This window comes from Quercus lobata, chromosome 2, assembly GCF_001633185.2.
Source record: "Quercus lobata isolate SW786 chromosome 2, ValleyOak3.0 Primary Assembly, whole genome shotgun sequence".
Classification (NCBI taxonomy): Eukaryota; Viridiplantae; Streptophyta; class Magnoliopsida; order Fagales; family Fagaceae; genus Quercus; species Quercus lobata.
In genome coordinates, this window is record NC_044905.1 from 79,405,596 (window position 1) to 79,431,282 (window position 25,687).

Sequence of the window (25,687 nt, forward strand, 5' to 3'; positions counted from 1 at the left end):
GGGCCTTACGAACTTGATACCAATAAAAAGCACCACTTTGAGCTAACTGGGCTCGACCTCTGGCAATGTAAAATAAACTATCCTAACAAGAGAATTCATATGGGCTTGTACTAGAAATAGTGAATATTGACACTATTATTTAGTTTTATTTTTTTCTTTATATATTAAAAAAAAAAAAAGTAAATGGTAGTCATTACCCGTAAAGATAAACAATTTTAAAAATTTTAAAAAATTAATATTTTAATAAAATATAGTGTAAAATAAATAATTTAAATAAAGATATTTTGAAAAATAAACAGTAAAATAGGAAAAAAAAATGTTATCTAGTTTTTTTACTGCCATAGGAGGTAATAAAATAGCTTTTTAACTATTTTCCACCTTAAACTCCAATTTAGTGCCTATCATTAATGGAACAAAGGCAAAATTTTTTGCCTTCTTCTGGTGGTATTTTGGTTAACGGCAAAAATAAGATCATTTATGTAAGTTGTGTTGTGAAATTATATATTAAAATAAATAAAATTGCTTTGATGTTTTAAATATTAAAATTTTTAGCTCAATTCTCGTAAAAAACCCTCCAATAAGACAATAACCATAGTCATAGAGCTAAGTAGGCTAGAATTGAATTGAGCTGTAGCAAATAGCAATGGCGGTGGTTTCACTCTCATCATCGTCTCCAATTCTCTCACCACTACTCTTCACAAACCCTGCTGCCTCGTCATCATCTTCATCTCATTCTAATCTTCCTCTCTTCGCAGCGACCAATCGGCCACGTCCACCTTCTATCGTCTTCTCCTACAGTAATCTTCACCATCGACTCAAATTTATGGGTTTCAGTATTTTTTATTTTTTACTTTTTTTGATTTTGTGCTTAATGCTATATTGTTTTCAGAATCGAGGAGTGATTTGAGTAGCGAGGACAAGAAGATTTTGCTCGAGCGTTATGGTCTCGATCCTCACGACCTCTTATTTGAACCTCCTCCTCCTCCTAAGGTTCTCTCTCTCTCTCTCTCTCTTCGGATTCTGTTTGGTTGCTGAGAAAATTGAGAATTTGAAGATATAAATTGTTGTGCATTTTATGTTGTTTTGGTTTATTGTGAAAATAAGAGACTTGCCATTAAAGCTAAGCCAAGTGATTGTACTAATTGTAGTTGGTTGAACTTAATTTTTATTTTTTTGGTTCAAATTCTGTTTGGTAGCTGAGAAAACTGAGAAAAAGGATGAGAATTGAAGATATAAATGTTGTGCATTTTTATATTCTTTGGTTTTTTTGTGAAAATGAGAGACTTGCCTGTAGCTAAGCTTGTAGTTGGCTGGATTTTCTTTTTGTTCAATGATTTATTGGGAAAACAAATACTTCATAGTTTTAAAACTTTGACCGATTTCAATTTTTTTTTTTTTTTTTTTTTGGTTTTTAAATTCTGGTATGGAATTTGATTTTTTAGAGTAAGAGAACAAAGGAGGTGCAAAAGAGAGGAAGAGGAAAGGAAGTTCAACCACCAGAGGAGCCTAAGCCGCCACGGACTACCCATAAATTGCTTCAGGTATTCCTTTTTTCCAATTTCGTTCTTATGAGGGTTAATTTTAGCTGTCTACCTAAATTTAAACTGTAGGGTCATTTGCAATGTACGGCTTAAACTATAAATTTTTGCAATCGACACCGTAGTTTGTGATTAATTTGTAGTGTTTGTCTCACCATCTAAATTTAGTGGCCTGGTTCGGTGATGGGATGCGCTAATGTGTCAATATTTTTTTATTGTTTAGTTGTTGTTGGTGGTGGTTCTTAAACCCATGACCTCACCCTCCACTTTGCTCTTACAATTATAGGAGGTTCCATTTGAGATAGAACTTAACTCTATGGTTAATTTTGAGAAAGGTGGCTGGAATGTATCGGCTCATTAATTTGTTAATTTTAATACAGATTTTGGATGGTGGGGTGGACATTGCAAATTAATCTTGAATTAGAGTATTGATTGTAAAAATTTGTAGTTTAGGGTGGAATTCCAAATGACTCCGTAGTTTAGGGTGGTTAAATACAGAGGCCTGGTCCAAATTAGTACCTGTTAAGTAATGTTGGGTTGGAATGTCTATTGCAAGCAATGTCATGAAGAATTGCTTGTCTGAAAAGAAAGGGATTGCTGGGAAGTCTGTTATTAATGTGCCCACCAGTTATGTCATTTTAGAAAGTTCTTCATTTTATATGTATGTGAATCTAGAAAGAATTAGTTTGCATTCTTTGCTTATTCAATGTTGGATGTACTGATGTTTTAAAAGTGGCTACTAAAACAATGTTCGGTTTGTAGGATTCAGAATTTTATGTGTCTTAAGACTTAAAAGTTTTGCTAATGTACGATCAGTTTAGGAAAAAAAAAAAAAAACCTTCAGAACTGCCAGTGTTTCATCCTCAAATAACTTGAATTTTTGAATCAGTTTACTTGTTTAGCCAGACTTTTTCCTCTCCAAAACATTGCTTAAGTAGGAGAAAGTCTTTTCAAAATGTGTTGTGCAATAACACTCACGCATTTTAACTTAGAAAATAGTTATACAAATAAATTGACAAGCATGTGCACAAATCCGCACACACAAATAACACAAGAATTTATGGAATTTGGCAAACTGCCTACATCCATGGACAGTGACAAGGAGAAAGTTTCAGCACTCACTGGAGAAAGAAAAAAAATTAACTAAATATTTGATATTCAATAGTTACAATGGGAGGGGGGATTTTCTTTTTTTGGTAAACGGGGAGATTTGAACCCTAAGTGTTTTCATTGGAAATATCAGGAGGTGCCTATTGAGTAATTTCAGCTTAATGGTGCAAAAGGGTTTTGGCACATTGTTGTTGCCACACAAGGAAAGGTAATTGAAGATGAATCACAAATCAAGCCAATATTCGCATAAGGCTAGCCAACATAATCAAGATCCCACAAAGGTGGAATTTGTGCAACCTTTTTAAAATTTAATCCATGTAATTAACATGATGTTAGGATGCAAATAGATTTGGTATGGCTTCATTTTCCTTCACATAGTTTGTGAAGTTTCAAGATCCTCACTGCTAGTGGGCCTTTGCTACAGTCAAGGCCAGCCCATTCCAGAATATGAGAATTACCAAATTGCCCTTATTCTAGTAAAACTTAAATTAAAACTAAACCAGCAACTTTCTAACCTAAAAAACTTAATACTAAGACTCAATAATAACTAAAGTTCCCGATGAAAGGTGCTAAATATTTAATTTCGTTTTTTGTAGAATTACTCTTTACTGTCTGCATCATATGGCTTGATGAGATGCTTGCTGCCACTTCCAGTGGCCCATTAATTGTAGATTGAAAACTTATGTGGGGCAATACACTTTCTATTGGACACTAACATGCTTTGTGTCTTATTCTCGGCAGTCTGAGGTTTCCTCTGTTTAAGCAATCTTAAATGTATTGACCATCATAGGTTCTTGGAGGAAAGGCTCGAAGAAAGAAGTTGCTGTCACCAAAGGGTATGGATGTACGCCCAATGATGGTAGTTGTGAAAGGTGCAGCCTTTGATATATTGCAGGTATAGTTTAATCTTAGCTTTAAATGCTGTTTTATTTTATTTTATTTTTAAAGAAAATTTAAGATTTCTGATCATTTTAAGTTTTTTGATGTCCAACACTAGTCATCAACTAGATGAAAAAAATACTTAACACTTTTGTGCTTGTCAGAATAACTTTTTCTACATTTTTTAGGCAGCCTGTGGCTGTCCTGCATCTTTAAGGCCTGGCCGCTGGTTAGACTTGTACAGTGGTACTGGATCTGTTGGTATTGAAGCAATTAGCCGAGGCTGTTCTGAGGTACAATTAATAACTCAGTTAATATCATTTGATGGTACAAATTATGATGTTTTGCTAAGGTCAGGAGCCCCAGCCCATAAATATTGTTGAACAGATAAAAAGTTGAAGTAGCTTTCTGATTTGAGGTGAAATTAGAGTTTGGATTTGAGTCCCGAAATTTGTGACAATATTTAACTAAGTTTAATATTGCATGGTTAAAAAATTTCATTGCATATTGTAATCTTCCTGAAATTCATACCCCATGGAATTGAAAATTTTCAGGTGCATTTTGTTGAGATGGATCCTTGGGTTGTATCAGATGTTTTACGTCCAAATTTGGAATGTACTGGGTTTCTTAATGTATCTGTCATACATACTGTCCGTGTTGAAAATTTCTTGGAACGTGCAGAGCAATTTGTAGGTATGTGATTTTCTATTCAAAAAAAAAAACTCTCTCTCTATTCTTTTAGCAACATAAGCGCAGAACTATCCATAATATTTATTTGGTTGTGTCCGGTCCAGGATATTGAACAATGAGTATCAGTCTTGCATGCTAAGAGGAACATAATCTGCCTGGATAAATGGAACTCACTCGGCTCTTAGATTTATAATAATAATAATAATAATAATAATAATAATAATAATATCAATATTCCAGAATTAGAAATTTATTAATTGAATTCAATATTTTCTTTCCAGATAAGAATAACGTTGTACATCTCACTGCTGCCCTAGGGCATTTGATGCTAATGTTGAAGTTTAGCTTGTTTTAGAAATTGGAACTCAATATGGGGTTTAAGTGATAGCCCAATCCTTTGCAGTACTCCATATCTATGGTTTGAACCCCACCTCCCTTTCCTCTTCTCCCACTATGTACCTTAAAAATAAAAAATAAAATAAAATAAATAAAATAGAATAAAAATAAAAAACCAGAAGAAGAAAAGGATGTGGCGCTCAATATACTGAGCGCCTTGCAAACAATAAAACACTTTCTTCTGCATTATTACATTGGTTTGTCTTGCTGTCCATTTAATTAGTGAAACATTGCTGTAAATTTGTTTACAACTTATGAGTAATTGTGAAAAAAGTGTACCTAAATGATCTCCTTGAACAATGAGAAAAATCAAAATGATAGTGGCATTGACTTGTTGATGCAAGACAAAACCAAAACGATTCAATGACATAATTAAAGAACAAAAAAATAAAAATATTAATAACTTAGCTTGGACTTAGTACCCAGTAAGAGAACTTGAAGTCAGCACATATTCTTGCTGACACAGGACAACTAGAACAATTCAACGCAAAATTAAACAACTGGAAAATAAAGGGATAGGAACCTAGGAGTCAACACCTGGGCTTGTTTGGAGTCAACACCAAGTAAGGAAAAATACTAAGAGTCAGCACTTAGGGTTGGTTGGAGTCAACACCAGACCAAAGAGACCAAAAGGTCTTCTTCTTCTTCTTTTTTTTTTTTTTTTTTTCATTCATCAAAATCAATCTCCAAAAGGAGTACAATAGTTCGCCTATATAGGCAAAACTAAACCCTAATGCGTAGGAAACCCTACTTATTGAATGACAGAAATACCCTAGGCTTTAAATAAAATACTAATTAACCTAATTAAATACTAGGGCCTAAAATAAAAGTATAATGATGTCCAAAAACAAATAAAACTAAATTATAATAAAATTCTCTTTGTGTATCCTACATCACTTGCTTAGAGTCAACACCAAACGAGAGGGAGCAAACCCAGGAGTGGCTGGAGTTAGTACCAAACCATTGGAAAGTTTCCAAGAGAACTTCTATTAATCAATCAAACTGTAAACTGCCTCCACAAGTGTACAAGAATATTGTTATATGGACTATGACTTTAACCTAATGCTAATTGGCTTAGAAAATCCTAATTCTTTTTTTTCTTTTCTTTTTTTTTTCTTTTTTTTTTTTGAGAAACAAACACGCACACAAGGGAGAGGGAAAGGAGTCTAACACAAAAGCACACCACAACTCCACTTAAAAGCCATGATATCCTAATTCTAATTGACTTGGGAAATCCTAATTATTGAATTGGTCTATCAAAAATTATTGGATTGCAAAAATACCCCTTACTCTAGGAAATTAAATAAAATACTAATCAATCTAATTAACCACGAATACCTAAAATAGAATCCAAAATTACTAATAAAAATATAATTGACTCCAAAAATTTAATAGAACTAAATTAAAATAATTTTTTTTTCCCTCATGCTTCCTCCATCACCTATCCATCCGAATTACTACCTCTAGCCTAAAAAAACATTGGGAAGCATTAAACTTTGACATGGTTACGTATCGTGCCTTACGTAAACTTCCCAAAATCAAGACTCTAGTTAGGGCATGCTGAAAGCCACAAATATATGTCCTCAATAGTCACCAGGAGATGCTGATAATTTGCTACTGATAATGAATTGGATCACTGAGAGTGCACACTAGTGGGTGCATTCTGAGAGCCATGACATTTATGCCACAATAATCTAGCCAAAATATATTGATCCTAGCACTGTTGACTATAATATTTATTACTGGTAATTAATGGATAAAGAAAGACAATTAAGGAATTGTTACTTATAATTGGGCTTCCCCTTTATATGCATACTAACTTGCCTCAACATCTTTTGAGCAAATAAAAGGGTTGGGTGGGGCCAGATTTGTATATATGGAGTGGTCTGGGTGCATGTCCTGTTGCAGTGACAGTTGTTAAGGAATATAGAATACAATGGATATAAGCCGTGGGAAATAATGATTAAACTTACGGAGAGGTCAATTTCATTGAATGAGTCAGATTCTGAATAGTATAAGTTTGTAATTACAATTTACTTTGTATTCTATCCGTTACAATTTTAGATTTGGTTTGTTGTAGGTAAAGGTGGATCATTTGATTACATTAGTGTTACCCCTCCATATACTGAAGTTGACTATGGCATGCTCATGGGCCAAATTTCGAAGTCACCATTAATTGGAGAAGACACCTTTGTTGTAAGTTTGGATCTCATGTTTTCTGCTTTACTTGGTTATGCATGTGTTTTATTTTGTTGGGGGGGGGGGAAGGGGGGGGGGGGGGTGTTGTGGTTGAGTTTGTCCTATTCTTACAAACATTCAATATCTAGGTGGTTGAGTATCCATCAAGAACCAACATGCTTGATTCATGTGGATGCCTGGTGAAGGTAATTCTAATTCATATAATTCATTGAAAAAATCAGGCAACAATATATAATGCATTATCATAATGAGCTCACAACTGCAATTGTTGGATGGATGTTAAATTTGATCATTTTAAACCAGGTGGCAGTACAATGAAGATTTGTAGTAAATTCCCTATATCAAAGTGTCTCCATATCTATACATGATTACCCTCTTCATTTATGCTTCATCTAGCACCAAAAACGACTTCTACTTCATTTATCTCCTGATGGATTGAAACTGCAGTGCTATAGTTCAAATAACTAGCAATGTGATTTTTTAGTATGTCAACTAATTTGGTTATGTATGCTTGCTTTTGTGTTTTTATGGGATTTTTACTCATAAAATGGGAGTGCAGATAACTGAGCGACGGTTTGGACGGACACACTTAGTAATATATGGACCTACATGGGCCCAAAAGAATAGGAAGTAAAGTCACTAAGGAAAGTATCAGTAGAAGTTTAACTCAAGTCTGCAAGCGGAGGTGAAAACTGTATCCTGGAACTGCAAAGATTTTGCAGTGAATGTGATTGTGCACCTTCAAATGCTATGATTAGGTAGTGTACTATTTACTATTGTCAGTTTGTAGTAATGCCACATGAGCCTTGATGGATCTTAATGGTTCCAAATTTTCCCACGGTTTCAGTTATTTTCTTTTTGGTTATATGTAGTTGTTGTGTCTTTTAACCAGATTTATTTATTGCAGGTCAAAGTCTTAAATTGGTAATTCAGCATTCCCTGGCAGCTTATCAACTATTAGAAGATTGATTCAAACCATACTGGTTCAGGTTGATTTGTGAAATATGTAAGGAATCTATAAACCAAATCTAGGTTTAAGTACATGACAAGTGGGTGTACATTTATTTATCTTCCTTCAATGTACAAGGTTCTGAACTTTGTTAACCATTTGCCTATCTATTGTGTGCTGTATTTATTTTAGCAATTGAAGCATCAGAGGCAAGTCTGTATGTGATTTTTTGTAGCCTAGACAGGCCATCATTGGCACAATGTTAACATTTTTTGTTACCTTTTTCAATCACTATATGAACATTTGAAGTTTATTTTATTGCTGAATTTTGTCAAATATCATAATGTGGTTTTTATGACATTTGTGATGGGTCCATTTGATGTCATAAAACTAGGTTCCAGGAGTCTCTAGTGCCGGCTCAAGGCCTAGACCTTAGCGCCCCCCCCCCCCCCCCCACAACTTGTCCCAAATATTTTCAAAGGTTTTAAGGCCTTAAAATTGTAAACAAAAATTTCTCAAAATTGTAGAATGATAACTAATATTTTTAAAAGAAAAGATATGTGGGTTTTGCATTTTTTTTCCTCATCTTCAAGAAGGCCCAAAATATTGAGCCAATAGAAATCCAACACAATTGAAACCCTAAATTGTTTCACACAAAGTTGTTATGAGTTTGTTATGAATGTCCCGAATAATCATTGTAAATCAATTTTCCTAACAACTTGTAAAAAGCTATGTTATTAAAATCTAAATGCAAAAACTATATTAGCAATTTTGTATCTCAAAAAGCAAGAATGGTTTTTAAAACAATTTTTTTTTTTTTTTTAAGTTGAATAAATAATATTTCAATATTAAAAAATTCACTAAAAAAATGCATCACCTTAGGCCCTAAATATAGCCCTAGGCATTAAATATAGCCCTAGGCATCTCAACTGATTAACTCCATGAGTTGATCTTTATAATGCTTAGATGGGAGGGGTGGGGTACTTGTTGAAGCACATGTTTTTTTCACCTAAAATTTTTGGGTTCTATAGTATAGAATCAATAATGGAGCCTTGAGAAAAACAATTTGTCTCCTAAAATGTCTTGTTTGTGCCTTAGTAGAAACTGAGTTGTATTAAAGGGACAGTGAAAAAGTTGCAATATGGATGGTATAAAGAGAAGGAGATTTTGCTCGAACAGGGGAAGGTGGGGCTACCCTTAGTCGATACTTCGAGTTTTGTAGGGGGAAGTGCGTCTTTTCTGTTCTACAAGACAAGAGGAAGTTACATGTGGAATGAGAAAATCAAGGAATCAGCCATACCTTTTTAGATCAAGATATACAGTTCCGTGAAGCTTATTTGAAGTGTGCTCATTTTGACGGGACTCTGATATGGGCTTGGGTTCAAGGTGGGTTAAGGACTGGCTGACTATATTTGTTCATAAAATTTACTTTATCTTTTATTATATATATGCATTCAAGTATATGATTGTATATAGTCATATGTATTTGTCTATTTTTTATCACTCTGTAGTCTATACTACTTAACAGGGTGGATTGAGTTTTGTCACCAATCCATTATATGATTATATCTAAATTCAAGTTCTGTTCAGAATTGTGTTATCTGAGACCCATCCTAACTACTTTAGGATTGTTTTGAAGAATCATTTCAAATTCATATAGATATTACTGTTTATTTTCTCCTACGCTGAAAAAGGGCAACCTATGGATGTGTGGGCATCCCACTCTATTTTCAAAGTACTGAGACTTCTTTCTACTTTCTGCAGTCATTTTATTGTGAACTTTTGTGGGTAATGCTTACTCTGTATTTTCTTCCCTCCCCCTCTTTGAAATGTGTATGGTTGGAGTTAGGGACCACAGTAAATTTCTATGTAGAATATCCTTTGGTGGGACCCAAGAAGAAAATGGTCGTCTCTATTCTCTTCATGTCCCAGTTGTTGGATAAAGTGTTGTGGCCTTAGTGGACCTTACATTTTCTCCATAATTGAAAGAGTTGCCCCACAAGTATTATTGAACTGTAATCCTACAGGAATCATCTATAATCTTAGGAGGAAATTGTGCATTAAAAATAATGAATATATTCATTGAATTATTTAGCCTCGGAAACAAAAGTAATTCAATGCTTCTGTTGGATACAGTGACATGGAAACTTTGTGAAAATTAAGGCCTCAAAGATGATACAGACATCATATTATTATGTCTTTAATGCATTAGTTTGTTTATGACTATTTTGTGGGGTGGGAAATTTGCCTTATTTTGGATATTTGTTCACCAAAGTGATTACTTCAGTATGTACATTTATTATGCATTTTTTGTCTTGATAGATGACTACAGCTGATTATTTCTTAGAACAATAATTTTCAGATGGACCCCAATAATGTTAATCATTGCATGTGAGCTATCTTGAATTTGGTAGTTCTCTACAGCCTGTGTAAAGTTTGGGAATCCTGTTGTAAGTCTACCACCAGGAGATTGCAGGTTGCCTCTTCTTTTTAACCATCGCTCTCGTTTGGGGGAGCTTATTTGGCTCATATACAAATTTTTAAAGCTTTACTTACAACTATATTTTTCCTCAATTTATTATTTAAGTCCAATAAGCCAATGAAAAATAAGCTCTCCCATATGACTTCAAGGTGTATTCTTGTTATGCTAGTACTTTGCTGACATTCTTGTACTGGATAGTGGCCCATTCTATAATTTTATCATGTGTATTAACTGCCATTATCAATTTTACGGTTATTATGAGAGTTGACTACTTAATTTCTTTTTAGTTACTCTTCTTGTGTTATGACAAATATGAGTGTATCTTAGAGAACTTTTTGTTAGACTTTGAGACATCATACAGATATTGTACCTATCATGTTCAGCTTGTTCCGTGCTAAGTTCATATTGCTGTTGTTCTGTTCTACGGTGTTTCAGTAGTTTTATGTTAGATGAGATTACATTGTTATTCCTCTTATTCCTCTATAAGCTTTCAAGTTTTCTGGGATTTATTTGTTAGGGTGAAACTTTCTTGAAGTGTGATGAGATTTCTTCTTCTGAAGTATGATGATATCTTCAACCAAACAAAGGGTGATGAGGTCATCTTTTTCTGTAAGAATATGGAGAACAAATGCTTTAATGATTCTTTAATCATCTGTTTTACTTTTTAAAAATAATGCTTTTATGAATGGTCCATTGTATTTTCCATGTGATGGTGTCCAATAGTGACTAGGGGACAGGAAAACATCATTTGCAACTAACCAATTGAAAGGATTGCACTAACATAAAAGTTAAGAGCTTGAATTAGTTGCTGGTTTCTCTTGAAGTATCTTTCATTCTTTTTTTCTTTTGCTTCCATTTTTGTTTTCAGTCATCTTCCTTACCTGTCTCTTTGGTGGGAACTTTCAGATAGGGAAATGCTATATCTTGAGCAATTTATGTTACTATCAGAGCACAAGGGTTCAAGTTTCACACATATGAAATTACTTCAGCGTTACCACACACACCTATTTTTTTTGCTTTAACTATACAATTGCTCTTGAGACGATATGCAAACTAGTTTAGTTTTAAGCTGTTGGTTACAAATCTGGTTCCATTAAATTCTTGTTGAATGAAAAAGTAGGATAAAATACTTATCAAGGAAGAAAACCAAAATTGGGGGCAGAGGCAGAGCTGTTATCTTATTTGTTGATATGACTTTATCTTTATATTTATAATTTTTTTAATTTATCTTTTCTTGTTCACTGCTCTTCTCATTTTGTGCTTTTAGTTACTCAAGAAAGCAGTTGTTTATGTTTGTGTGCACTAACGTGCACACTTGTCTCCCCCCTCCCCTTTTGTTATTTGTTAATATTTTGTGTGCGTGCACGTGTCGGGGAGAGAGAGAGAGAGATTTAGCATTTGATCAAGAGGGTAAAACAATCTTTTATGTTGGAACCAACTTCCCACTAATGGGTGGTTTCTCAATCCTCATGGTTCCATGTAGGCACCAGGCTCTATGTCTTTTATAAACTTAGGGTATGCAAGTATTAGGGAGGAGGTAATGAGGTCCCTTTGGTAGCTGCATGAATATGCACAAAGCAAAATAATGAAAGAGAGCTTGCATGGACCCTATCTATATATAAAAAGCAACCAGAATAACAAACTTTTTTGTTTTATTGGTCGTGTGCTCTCTTTCTTCTTGTGTTCTGCCTTTAAATAGCACAAGCCACTTACCCACCCGCCAAGTTAAAATCCTCTTAATTGTCCTATTGTGCTCTCTCTTCTATTCTCTTGTTCTGCTTGCCTGGTATGTCCATATTGATCTTTGTCTGCTCAATACCAACATGGTCGTCCTGAGCTATTCTTCGTTCCCTGCTTTGAACAGCCTGCCAATTTTCTTGAGTGGAAAGTTATAGGAGAAAAAGGGGGAAAGAAATGGCGTCTAATGGTAGAGTTTTCAGGGCAACGTTTGGAGCTCTTGTATTTGTTGGCGTCATCTGGTTTATAACAGTTGGAATCCTAGCAAACCGTGCAAGTAAAAGATCAACAATAACAGTTCAATCATCTCAAATCTTCAAGTACTGGAAGCTGATTGCAAGAGAGAAGCATGCTGTTCAGTGGGATTTCAATCTTAATTATGTGAGCAAGAGAAGAGTACCTAATGGTCCCGATCCCATTCATAACAGGTACATGTTTTTTTGTTGATCAGACATATATCATGTAATAAATGTGAGACAAGACCCAAAGAAGAAAACCTAATGTCTGAAATTGCATACTACATTCTATTTCATAATAGCTCCAAATCTCAGTGTGGTTTTCACTTTTCAGGCTTGACAGTGTCTTTCAAAAATAAGTGTCCCTACTCATTACTCTTCTTGTAAATGTGATGAGAATGACCATTTCTTTTGATGAGAGAAATAGAGAAAATTTTAATCTATGTTTCCTTCTTTTACTTTCATTTACCATTTCTTCTTCTGTTTTGGTACCACACAAGAACATCAAGAATCAAACCTCACCCAGTTCTTCTTTAGCCCTTTGGTAAATTAAATTATAGCTAAGGTGGTAAAATTTTAAAAGAACCATTATGCACTCATCTATGACATGCGTCGAAGTTGATGATAGTTTTGTTTTTTGTTTTTTTTTTTTTTTTACCAAAAGCTTCTTTGAACCAATCTTTCTCTTATTTTGATGAAACAACAAATAAAGACATCGGGGGAAGACGTGGACCACTTTATGGAAAGTTAATATAACTCTTAACGCTCCACTAAAAGAGTCCAGACCATCATTCACGTAAAAAGTTTGCTGTTCAATACGACGAGATTTGCTGCCCATATAATTAGGCTCTTAATGACAACTATCATATTATACTATTAATTCCCCTAATATTTTAGGTTAAAGCTTCTGAGTTGGAAGGTTCTCGATTAATAAATTATAATCATAGTGTTGCACGTATTTGTTTATTTAAAGATAATTCAATTGTTATAAGTAGAGGAGAGAGATTTAAATCTTGATTCTCTTCACAGAAGACTATGCGCAAACTACAATGCTCTTGAAGTCATGATAGTATTTCATTTTTGTGTATTTTACTATTATATTGTAATAGTAATATAGTAATATAGAACTATTTTTCTCTCTCATGTTAACATGAACATCTTTTATAATGTTTATCCAGGAGAGCAGTGAAGACAGGACAGCCACCTGGACGAGCCTAAAGCATCAGAGGGAATGTGAAAGCATTGGAAATTGTGTGGATGGGCAATGTACAAGAGATTTTCTAGATTTACGATCCTTTCAATTATTAGAAATCCCAGTTGAAATGCGATGGTGTCCCCCTGAACACTATTGCCAAGTACTGCTATAACTGGGGTCTGAGTGCTTAGATATTTTGTAGTTAGATTCTCTGCAATTCATGCAGGTACAATATCATTTTGTTCCAGCCTTAGTTAGATTTGTGGTGATTAGTTTTTGAAAAGATATATATGGAGGAGGTTAGTAAATTAAGTTCTTTTGTTCACTCCAATGTTCCAAACATTGTCTTAAGAGCTAGCTCCAACATGGTCAGTTTCTCCCAGACAAAAATGCATGAGAAGCCTGAGAAAGATTGAGCTTTTGGAGGTATCCCCAACTAAGTGTTTGCTTGTCCTTACTTGAATGCTTTAGAAAGAGATTCATGGGAAGGAATTTACTTTGCAAGGAAAAAAAAGAAGAAAAAAAGCAAAGTAGATACAATAAGAGAAAGGAACACTATCCTAAAAAGGTTCTATCTCAATACGCGATGAGTGAAGCCTGTAACATATTTTATTAATCCTGCTTCTTGTTGCTTTGGTTTGGCATTTCTTTTTCTTTGAAGTGGTTTGTTTGATTTGTGCTCCCAACTAAAGCAATTCCCATATCAATTGTATTCTTTTTCTTGCTTTTGTTTTGTTTATTTTTGTTTTCTTTTTTCTCTTTAAAAGGGACGGTCCTTAGGCAATATATTGTCCTTGCCAGTTCCCTTCACCCCTCAAAAGAAACGGATGAGGATTCCACTGAAAACATTGGGACAATTAATTCATAGAATATTTATCCTTCCAAAGTGAAAATGGATGAATAAAGAAACAAAGATAACATATAATGAGATTGAATGGAAAACATACTTTGTATGTTTCTAAAAAAGAATTATATTTATAATAAAGTGATTAAATTCTACGCTCAACTTATAGCAACCTTCTTTCTTTTTCCATACTTCTTTTTCAGATTTGAGATTAACCATGAAACAAAATATATAATGATATGCACAAGAACAAAATATATGATGATATGCACAAACACGTGTAATTGTACTTGGTATGTTATTTCAAAGAAAAAAAAAACAAAAACATACTTTGCATGTTACCGGGCATGAATTTTTTTTTAGCTTTTGAACACCCCCATATTATTAGATATGCATTTAGAAGTAAGAAAAAGCATAAAATGATGAAATTCATCCCTTGGCCCAGTTATTTTTTTAATGATACGTTTTTTTCCACTATAATTAGTGGTGGTTAGTAGCAAAACTAAATGAATCTCCCTCCAAGGTGAAAAAGGAAGAAGCAATTTCTGATATTTGCTTTTTCTTTTACTTTTTCTTTGCTTCTTTTTGGGTTTGATTTTGATTGGATCGAGAAGGAAAGACTTGGTCCAAAGTAACTTAGATTCAAAATTAAGTTCCTTTTTTGTTGCATGGGAGACAGATTCCGATCTTGGGCAGTTCTTTTGATTGAAAGACTGTTAGTTTTGTCATTATAATATATAGACCCTGATGACCTTTGTGCCGCATGGTTCATCGACCAAAACGATTGATAAAGATCCGGTCACAGCATTGTTGTTGGTATCACGCCCATTATATGTAATCAATTGGACTAACGTCACTAACCAATTTTTTCCATGAACATTGTATAAACACCTGAACCTGCTTGTAATTCTCAAGATTGTATTGAATGAATAATATTCTTGTTGTAAATTACTGAATTGCATTTTTGGTTTCTCAAATGTGGAATGCTTCAACATTTTTTTAGTCGCGTAAACAATATATGACCGGAAAATAAATGAAATTACTATACTGTTACATTTTAGATTTTTGAGAGACCACAAAGGTATTACACCCTATATTACGTATTTGTGGGGATTGAAGTTGAACTGAATGGGCAGGTATCCTTGGTCAAATATAAAAAAGAAAATGAAATTGTAACCATCTGGTGCAATTGGTTGATATTGATAATAGAGTTGTTATGAACTTAGCTGTTTATAAACAGTATGCACTCGACTTGAGAAAAAAACTTGTTTACGCTATTTATTTAGTAAATGAGCTAAGTCATAGCCTAAATTTTGGCTTAACTATTAAATAAGCCGAGTTGAAATACAATAATGTGTTCATGAAAAAATTTATGAGTGTGAGGCTTGAAGTGTGTATAATATTTATTTATCTATCTGTATATATATGTGTATTGATATAAACTTGAGATTGGATTGTGTAAGTATATAAATGTATTTAATTATTTATAAGATAACAAATTATTATTCGTAATTCATTGATAATAAAAACAATTTATTTTGTATGAAAAATTATATATAGTTTTTAACATTATAATAATAATAATAATAATAATAATAAATCTAATTTTACAAGTTCATAAACGAACATTATCCATCTAGTTAACTCAATTATTGTTATTGGAAAGAATATACGTACCCCCTTTAAGTGATTTTCCCTAAAAATATAGAACTCCCTTAAAGTTTTGAGTGTAACAATTATCCTCCACATGATATATTTTCATATGTTAATCATTAAATGTGTAACACTTAACCCCCTTGAGGTTTATGGGTGTAACACAAAATCTCTTAGTGGTAGTGCTTTATATGAAAATGCAATTTTAAATATGGACATGTATTATCATACAAGCAAATCACTATTTATTTTAATGGATTTTTTACCATTTAACATAAATATATATATATATATATATATATATATCACATTAGTGTTACATTTAAAATTTCAAGGATTCCTTGTTTTATGATAAATCACAAGGGGTTTTGTGTACTTTTTTCATTATTATTTTAACTATAATTTAGTTATCAATTATAAGTGTATTTTTTTTTATGAAAAGATTTTTAGTGTATATATATAGAGAAGAAATACTAAAAATATTATTAAGAAAACCTAGCCAAATTGGTTAAAGTTACAACAAGGAGGTGTGGAGGAACATTCTCCATCCACACCGATAAACTGCTAACATATCCAGCATGACAAGTAAGGTTATGTACTACAGAGTTACCCTGTATACGAGTATGGGAAAAAAAATAACGGCATTGAAGGCCTTTGATTTAACATTCACAATAAGGTGGCCAAAAGAAGCAAAAGACTCCTCTTCACTTAGTAGAGCTTTGATTACCACTTCTGAGTCCCCCTCTAAAATAATGGAAAGAAAACCGAGGTCTTGGGAAAATTTTAAAGCTCAAAACACTGCAAGTGCCTCCAAGTCGATGGTGGCAGAGAAATTGTTTTAGACATTGAAGCTAAAACCCGCCCTTTGCAATCTCAGAAAACTATCCCAATGCCCGCCTCACCAAATTCTTTAAAAACAACTCCATCGAAATTAACTTTGAGGAAAGGGTCGGGGGAAGTATATATTTGTGAAGGGATAACATATTTTAATTATAGCGTTTACTATGTATAGAAAAAAGAATAAGGTATTAAGCAACTCATGACTAAGCTTGAGTTTATTTTACAAAAAAAAATTAACCAAGCTTGAGCTCAACTTGTGTGGGCAATAAAATTAAATAGATAATTCTAAACTTTATATATTAGGCTTGTATTGACTCGATTATAACCCTAATTACTAATGTAGCCAAGTAATTTTTTGAAATAGGTGAATAGGTTGGGACTTGGGAGTTGGGACCCCTAACTTTTTTCATTGAAATACTAGACAGTGTACACGGCATGGGCGTGCAGACAAGAACTAAAAAGAGAAAAAGTGTAAAAAAAATTTGGAAAATAAAGTTGGAAAGAAGGACAGAATGACTCAATGGAGATGGTGTATATACCATGCTTATGCGGGGGAAAAGAAAACATTACAAAGATGTAAGATATGTTAAAAGTTTGAAAAGAATAAAGGGAGGGAGCTATCCAAAAATAAAACAATGATAGTGATCAAGAGAATTTAGGACATTGGAGAGATAAAGGAGAGGGCAAAAGGACAAAGAGACCAGGAAATGTATTAACATTTATTGAATATCTTATATTTAGTTCTAATTTTAAATTGTTAAATTCTTAATAATTAATAAGAGTTTGAGTAAAGTTTGCAGTGTGCTTTTGTGTTAAAACTTCATTTTCTCTCTATTGTGTGTATTTATTTCTCCAATTTTTTTTTTTTTTTTTTGGATTGTTTAGTCTTGATAAAACATATCAAGTTAGTCATTACCTAGAAGGATTTGACACTTTAAATTTAGCTCTTCTTCTCACTTAGGGTAATAATATGTTCCAAAGGTTTGATTGTATACTTACTAAAGCAATACATGAGTTAGGTTCAAAATATCAAGAGACGGTTCACTCGGTATCCAATGTAAGAGTTAATTAACAATAATTTTTTGGGATTGTTTAGTCATGATAAAACATATCAAGTTAGTCATTAAATCATTAACATTTATATTGTAGGGACAATGGACCCAAAAACATATGTTGGGCCTTGGCCTTGTCTAAGGAGACTCAGTGGTCCGAGGATAGATCAATAGTAAGGAAGACGTAAGACTTTTAACTTCACAAGCTAGCTATGACTATAGAGGTAGGCCGAGGAGGAGCATCTCCTCAGCTAAATGAAGAAGGGGTCAGAAAGTGTGTTCTATTATCCAGAGTAACGTTCCAGGAAGTTCTGTTAATAAGGATATGCACTGTGAACATACAGGACAAAATGGGAGTTGAGAAATATCTAGGGGACAATGGACCCAAAAACATATGTTGGGCCTTGACCTTGTCTGAGGAGACTCAGTGGTCCGAGGATAGATCAATAGTAAGGAAAACGTAAGACTTTTAACTTCACAAGCCAGCTATGACTATAGGGTAGGCCGAGGAGGAGCATCTCCTCAGCTAAATGAAGAAGGGGTCAGAAAGTGTGTTCTATTATCCAGAGTAACGTTCCAGGAAGTTCTGTTGATAAGGATATGCACTGTGAACATACAGGACAAAATGGGAGCTGAGAAATATCTAGGGGAAAGCTGCTACCACCTCATTAAATGCTCTGTAGCTAAATCTCTGGCCTCATTAATAAGGAAGTGATATCTGAATAGTGTCTTTCAGCCTTACAGCTACTCCCAAAGACTTCAAGAAGGTGCTAACGGGACAAGTATCAACATAAGCAATCTAACGTCCACATAGAGGGTAGAGATGAGAGGGGAGATGTGATATAAAATAGGAGGAAGGTCCTCAGAGAAGGGGATCGAAAAAAATTAAGAGAAAAACATTGTAGCAATCAAGAATTGAACTTGTAATCAAACTTGAGAGAAATATATAAGGACTGATCTCCTCAGACTATGCCGAGGACGATTTTATTTAGAATAAACCAGACTATCTTCATTTTCTTGCCATCTGAATATACTTAATTTGTTGTTTGATTCATTAAATCCCAGTTTTCCAACACACTCTCTACAAATTCATTATATTGGATCTTTTGGGGCTAAGGTCATTTATCATTTGAGCTAGGGACTCAAATTGTGTCCTTACATATATATTTTGTTTAAACTTATGAAATATTTTAATTAAGTTAATTGCAATCATGGAGACCCTGGCAGATAAAATTGAATTGTCATAATGAATTTATTTTTTCATCTTATTAGCAACTAAATGTTTAGTTATGATTTTTCCTTTCAAGTTATCCCTAAATTAAAATCTAGGCTCTGCTACTTGGTTAATGGAAAAACTTATCAAATCTTTGAAAACTAAACCTTTAAAATTTGGGTGCCAGATGACTATAAAAAATAAAATAAAAAAGCAAAAAGAAGAAGGTAAGAAAACAATTTTTTTTATTCATAAAATCAAATGACTACACCACATCACTATACATGTTATAAAATTATTATTAATTTTTGTTGTGTATGTAGGACTCATTTGACAAACTCAAACAAAATCATGCCTTTTTGTAAAGCCCAACAAGTTCAAGTTCAAGTAAGCTAGTGAAATTAGCTTACAAGCTGTAGCTAAGAGCATCCGCAGCTGGATATGGATATGCCAAATGTAAGATGGGTTTAGCATAAAAGCCCCAAAAACACCCAGCATTTGGACTTGTAAACATTCAGAATTGTAAAAATTTTTACAATTGTGCTACAGTAGTATCTTACTAATAAGATGCTACTGTAGCACAATCTTATTTCTAAAAATTATTTTTTAATTGTCTCTCTCCTCTCTCTCTCTCTCTCATTATTTCCTTTTCTTTTCTCTATCTTCCTTCTCTCTCATTCAGCTATCCTCTCTTCAGACTCAACCCCATAGCCATGGTGTACTCGGTCGTTTCAGCACGTAGAAATTCATGAATTCTCCCTCAATACTCGGCCTCACCACGAAATCGAAACGTTCCGGTGGTGGGTCTGCCTTGGAATGGATCAATTTCTCGTCTAAATCAAGAAACACCGTTCTCTTAGGCAAGATCATCGGTGGGAGAATGCTGTTTTTCCTGTTGTCGCTACTGTCGAAAATGAGGGTTCTTTGGACTGTGTTTTCGGTTTCTGGTTCGAATTCGGATTCGTCTTGTGGGATTTTCTTGAGGATCTTGAAGCCCTTGTGGCGATTCGGGGTGCCGATGCGGGCTAACTTGGAGAAGAGCCTGATGAGGCGGCCCTGACACGTGAATATGGACTTGTTGATGGTTGCTAAAACTGTGGCAGACGCCGCCGCTACGTTCTTATTCTCAGGGGTTTTCCGGCGGTGCCGCCGGGGAAGGATCCGGCAGTCTTTGATGCACTTTGTTGGTGGGGTCCTCTTGCAGATCTTGGACACCATTATTCTATTGGGTATTGGGTGTGGAGATCGGCGCAGAGATCGGTTTATGGGTTTTTTTCATTTATGGTGCGAATTGTTCATTTATGGGTCTGATTTTGCTGGGTTTTTGTTGGTCATTTGTGAGTTTTGTTTTGGCAGTGGTGGGTTGATGGGCAGTGAAGCAGGGGTAGTTTGTTTGAGTTTTGTAGGACGGTGGAGGTGGTGGTGGTTTCAATGGAAGAGAGACAGAGGAAGAGAGTTAAAAATCAGAGAGAGGAGAGAGAAAGGAGAGAATAGATATGGATTTGGGATATATTATTTTATTGGGTAGATATATTATTTTAAAGAGTAGAATAGGAAAATAAAAGTTGGGATGTTAGGTATGTTGTAAAATTGTATGGTATAATTGATAAAGTTGCTTTTTAGAATGGTAAAATAAGATAGAATGAGATTTCCGGCTGCAGATGCTCTAACACTAATATCTTATATTGCTTTTTTCAAGAAATTTTTTTTTTTTTTTTTTGGGTAATAAAATGAAGATATCTAAAATCTGTATTTACAATCAAATCCAAGCCCAGGTTAGTCCAGCCCATTTTACTGCCCCAACTAAATAAGCCTGCTACAGTGCAAGCCCAATTGGCTCCTGTCTAGTCACTCATGATTAGAACCAGTTTCTGTTTTCCAATTGGATAGTGTCTAGATCCAGTTTCTGTTTTCAATGTTTATCCACTAACCTTTTTTTTTTTTTCTTTTTTCTTTTTTTGGAGAGGGACATATGTAGTTTATCCACTAACTTCAAATAATGATAATAAATCTGTAACGCATTAATTCATATTGGTTGGTTTTGGATTTGTTTGAACTTTGAATAAATTTATTTTTTTATATATTTTTTTTAAAATGGAATTTGTTAGAAGAATCTTAGTTAAAAAAAAAAGTTGTAAATATCTAAAATAAGTTTTAAAAAATAAAAAAACATCTATCATTTGTCATCATTACTGGATTCTATAAAATAAAAAACTTTATTTCAAAGAAAACAAAAAAGTACACGTGGGGAAATTCGAAACTACAAATATAGATGACGCGATAAATCATTCTAATTCCTTAAACTGCGCGCAAGGACAAGGAGCCAAAACACGTAAAATCTAATCTCAACTGAACAACAAGCAAACTCACTGTTGTTGTTCCACACGGTTGGGGCCCACGGATTTTTAAACCGAAATCCTACGTGGCACAAATTACAACCACCAGATCAAAAACCCGTTGAGAATAGCGCGTCTCTCACCGTGGACCCCGCAGATAAGGTTAAAAAAAAATTTCAGCCAATTTTTTTTGATTTGACTATTCTCTGTTGTTGTTATAATATCCCAGCCCCATTGCATTGAAACTTCTCTCTCTCTTTCCTCACTTAAAATTTTATTGTGACTTTTATAATAATAATAATAATAAAGCACTGAATTTTTTATTTATTTTTGTTCTTCTTCTTCGAATATCGAAATCGAATTTACCAAAAAAAGAAGTTGAAGCTGTGTGAGCGATAGAGAGCAATGGGGGCTTGTGCTTCGAAACCAGAAGGTTGCGTTAAAGGTCGAATCAAATTGCCGAAGAAGAGAAGGCACTGCCGGAGACGAAGAAGAGTTTCAAAACGCCACGTTTCGTTCAAGGACAATCTTCAGTTTGAGAACAACATTGATCGATCTCACTTCAACCCTACCTTCCAAATCCAAGGTCGTCATTCTCCTTCATTCATTCATTAAAAATATATATATATATATATTGATTTATTGAATTAACCAATATTTATTGTGACGAAAATCAGGAAGCTTAGATGTTGCTTGGTTCGATTCCTCTTCAATCATCGATTCTGAACGTGACGACGAGTTTTATAGTGTTCGCGACGGTATAATATTTAATATTTTAGTTTTTTTTTTTTTTTTTTAATTTTTTGGTTTTTGGTTTTGAATTGAAGAGAATGGATTTTGATTACGTGTAGATGCGTTTTCGCTGAATGGTTCTGAATCGACGGTGAGCATGTCGTCGCGAAAGGATTTGAATCTGCCGAGGGAAGCGAGGCCTCAATTGAATTTGGATGGTTCTAGTAATGAGGGTAGTGGTGGTGGTGGTGGTGGTGGTGGTGCGAATGCTTGCTTGCCTCGTCTTGCGTCTACGGGCACTGGCCCGGCGGGTTCGCGGCGAAAATTGATTTCAAAGCTTTCCTTTAAATTGAGGGAAGCTCAAGCTGATTTAGCAGTTGGTGAGTGTGTTTCTGAATTTTGCTTTTTGTCATTTTGTTATGTTTTAGTGATATTGGAGCTTATAGTTATAGGTGTAATGTAATGTAGCTAAACATGATTGATGATGATACAATTAGAAGGGTGAGTTATTAATATATGTTGGTTTAATTTGATAGGAGAGAGAAATACACAACGGAAGTGAAAATTAACGTGGTTTAACCTGACACATACATTTATTACCGAAAGACTTTAAGAGGCTATATTTTTAGAGCAATGCTGGTGCCACAACTCGCCCATGTGGCAAGTTGTGGTTGGTTGGGGGGGGGGGGTGACACTCCTCCACCCTCCACAACTCGCCACATGGGCAAGTTGTGGCACCAGAATTATCCATATTTTTAATAAGGGCAAGGCTTCGGTCCAGTACTCTTGTGCACAAATGTTGATACACATGTAAGCATTCTCTTGGATTTAGTGCATAGGAGCATTGGACCCAAGCTTTGTCCAAATAATGATCCTAGGATGTAGTACAAGCTATAATGTGCAATTAGTATAAGTTGTGTACGTACAGTTGAATCTAGACTGCTATCTTTAATGGTGAGTAGTTGTCTTTGTTTTGCATTTGTGATCATGGTGAAATTTGGTGTATTCTTCTCATTTTTAGTATAATGTGAAATAGGGATCTAGTGACCCATGCTGTGTCCAAATAATAATGCTAGGATATAGTACAAGCTATAATGTGCAATTAGTATAAGTTGTATAGGTACTTTGAATCTAGACTGATTTCTCTAATAGTGAGTAGTTGTCTTTGTTTTGCATTCATAATTGTGATGAAATTTAGTTTATTCTTCTCATTTTTAGTATAATGTGAACTACTTCTTTGGTAAGATAGTTGATTGGTAGACCAGAAGCTCAAGTACGTGATCTTTTGTTTTGTCTCAGTTTCACCCAAGGCGCTTCGGCAAAAACCAATGGCGGGTACCTCAATTCCTTACTGCCCAGTAGAGAAGAGAATTCCTGATTGTTGGTCACCGATTGAGCCAAGTGCCTTCAAAGTCAGGGGAAAGAATTATCTTAGGTGAGTACGTAATACTTTTAGTAGGGTTACATTTACTTCATAGTCATGGGAAGTGAGCGAGTATTAAGGTGTGAACTGTGGATGCCTTTCTACTTGAGTTTTTTGTTATCTTCTTCTGCGTGTTTCAATTAATTGAAATTTACTTGGCAGGGATAAAAAGAAAGAATTTGCTCCAAACTGTGCTGCGTATTATCCTTTGGGAGCTGACCTCTTCTTATCTCAGAGGAAAGTTGATCATATTGCCCGTTTTTTCGAACTTCCTCATATAATTTCAGCTGGAGAACTCCCCTCAATACTTGTTGTGAATGTTCAGGTATCCATATCTTTCGTTTTCTTTGTCTGAATTTTGAACCTTGCATCCCTTTCTTCATTTCTAGTGGAAAGATGCTGCAAAGAATTGTGGTTCTTAATATCCAACTATATTGTCTTTGCCAGACATTTGGTGATATAATTTTGTTAAATCCTACAGGGGCATGTTTAATGTATAAATATCCTTGTAACTCTTTGTACACTAGGAAGGGAAACCATTTTATTTTATTTTAAAAACCATTCTTTTTCACCTGCAGATACCATTATATCCAACTACCATCTTTCAAAGTGAAAATGATGGAGAAGGAATGAGTTTGGTTCTTTACTTTAAGCTATCTGAAAGTTATTCAAAAGAGCTTCCCTCTCATTTCCGAGAAAATTTAACTGTAAGTTGAATGCATCTCTATCTTTCTGCTCCTTAACTTTTGCTAAATGTTTCTAGATGTAGTTCCTAAAGCTCTTTATCTTTGAATATGCATCCCATGGTATCTCTCTGACTCTGTTTTTTGTGTTTATATAGTATGCTTAACTTTATTAACTAGAATTTTTATGTTTCTTTCCTTGACAGAGGTTGATCAATGATGAAGTGGAGAGAGTTAGAGGTTTCCCTGTAGACACAATTGCGTCTTTTAGGGAGAGATTAAAAATCTTGGGCAGAGTTGCAAATGTAGAGGATCTTCATTTAAGCGCTGCTGAGAAGAAGCTTATGAATGCTTACAATGAAAAACCTGTTCTCACACGTCCTCAACATGAGTTTTATTTGGTAAGTTTGTTAAATTATTATATTCCATTAGAGTGATGTACTTTATTTCTCATTCAATTTTTTTTTTTTTTTTAAATTTTCGTGGTGAGCAATCACTAGCTGTTATTTATGTTACACTAATCTGATATTTATGATACAATGTGCACAATGTTTACAATGTGGTGGATTAAGGTTGCTTGTGTATTTCTCTTTGGGGGATCAAAGATAAATTTGAAAGTGAATAAGAAAGTCAGTATTGGTTTATGTGGATCTTGTTTGCCTCATGTAGTCCTGTGATTGCAAGAATCCTTCTCTCTCTCATTTTATTTTTCATTCATAAAGCTAAGTTCTAGCAGGAAAACTGCAATAGAAGTTTATATTCACCACTAGAATGAGCCAAAATTATTCATCCCCATAAAAGACCTTAGCTAAAGTAACTATTGTTTTAGTGAATTTGCATATTTAAGTTTGACATGACTGTATAAAGATCAGTGAAATTACATAAGAAATTCTTCTTACTCAATTTTTTTTTATATGAACATTGTTACAGGGGGAAAACTACTTTGAAATTGATTTAGATATGCATAGATTCAGCTACATTGCCAGAAAAGGTTTTGAAGCATTCCATGACAGACTGCAGTCATGTATTTTGGATTTCGGCCTGACAATTCAGGTAACTATATTAGTTGAGATTCTCAGACAGCTAATCTTTAGTTTTTGTGAAAATTCATATCTAACCTATGCTGCCCCTCTTTGTTGATTTGAAACAGGGGAACAAGGCAGAAGACTTGCCAGAGCATATGTTATGTTGCATAAGGTTGAATGAAATTAACTTCACTAAATATAAACAACTGGGCTTTTGATCAACAAGTGTTTGAATGCTGTAAGGTTTTCCAAACAATGGAGAATCAACGAAGACTATCGACCCCAATATCTATTTATTTATACATCCTCCCTTGTGGGCACCTTAACAAATTAGATTTTGTGGTCTCCAATTTTGCCACTTGAGTGTCCTCAATTCGTTTGTACAGACCAAGAGAATGTAATAAAAATGCTCTCATTTTTTTTCTCCTAAAATTATGGTATATATAATAAGACATGTTAATAATTTGATATCAAA

At 34.2% G+C, this 25,687-nt stretch overlaps 4 protein-coding genes across 9 annotated transcripts; 3 read left to right on the plus strand and 1 right to left on the minus strand.

The window, feature by feature from the left end:
- The first annotated feature begins 556 nt into the window (after nt 1-556).
- LOC115976771 (putative rRNA methyltransferase YlbH) lies at nt 557-8,049 on the plus strand. Of its 3 annotated transcripts, XM_031098256.1 has the most exons (10): nt 565-797; nt 890-990; nt 1,443-1,541; nt 3,439-3,543; nt 3,716-3,820; nt 4,082-4,220; nt 6,694-6,809; nt 6,941-6,997; nt 7,372-7,570; nt 7,720-8,049. In XM_031098256.1, the coding sequence occupies exons 1-9, from the start codon at nt 644-646 to the stop codon at nt 7,444-7,446; spliced, it is 951 nt and encodes a 316-aa protein (XP_030954116.1). In that variant the 5' UTR covers nt 565-643; the 3' UTR covers nt 7,447-7,570; nt 7,720-8,049. The 3 variants fall into 3 exon arrangements, with proteins under 3 accessions (XP_030954118.1, XP_030954119.1, XP_030954116.1); XM_031098258.1 differs by lacking the exon at nt 7,372-7,570 and having other exon boundaries at nt 557-797; XM_031098259.1 differs by lacking the exon at nt 6,941-6,997 and having other exon boundaries at nt 557-797.
- A 644-nt stretch (nt 8,050-8,693) lies between these two features.
- LOC115976772 (CLAVATA3/ESR (CLE)-related protein 25) lies at nt 8,694-14,055 on the plus strand. 4 transcript variants are annotated; one of them, XM_031098261.1, is made up of 3 exons: nt 8,694-9,147; nt 12,108-12,408; nt 13,395-14,055. In XM_031098261.1, the coding sequence occupies exons 2-3, from the start codon at nt 12,158-12,160 to the stop codon at nt 13,432-13,434; spliced, it is 291 nt and encodes a 96-aa protein (XP_030954121.1). In that variant the 5' UTR covers nt 8,694-9,147; nt 12,108-12,157; the 3' UTR covers nt 13,435-14,055. The 4 variants fall into 4 exon arrangements, with proteins under 4 accessions (XP_030954121.1, XP_030954122.1, XP_030954123.1 ...); XM_031098262.1 differs by lacking the exon at nt 8,694-9,147 and adding an exon at nt 9,838-10,237; XM_031098263.1 differs by lacking the exon at nt 8,694-9,147 and adding an exon at nt 10,288-10,852.
- A 5,657-nt stretch (nt 14,056-19,712) lies between these two features.
- LOC115971774 lies at nt 19,713-20,276 on the minus strand. Its single transcript, XM_031091807.1, has one exon. The coding sequence runs from the start codon at nt 20,229-20,231 to the stop codon at nt 19,713-19,715; it is 519 nt and encodes a 172-aa protein (XP_030947667.1). The 5' UTR covers nt 20,232-20,276.
- A 1,320-nt stretch (nt 20,277-21,596) lies between these two features.
- On the plus strand, nt 21,597-25,687 carry LOC115976773. Its single transcript, XM_031098264.1, has 9 exons — nt 21,597-21,935; nt 22,027-22,107; nt 22,201-22,461; nt 23,381-23,516; nt 23,667-23,829; nt 24,083-24,211; nt 24,394-24,588; nt 25,118-25,240; nt 25,338-25,687. Exons 1-9 carry the CDS (start codon nt 21,755-21,757, stop codon nt 25,428-25,430), a joined length of 1,362 nt encoding a protein of 453 aa, XP_030954124.1. The 5' UTR covers nt 21,597-21,754; the 3' UTR covers nt 25,431-25,687.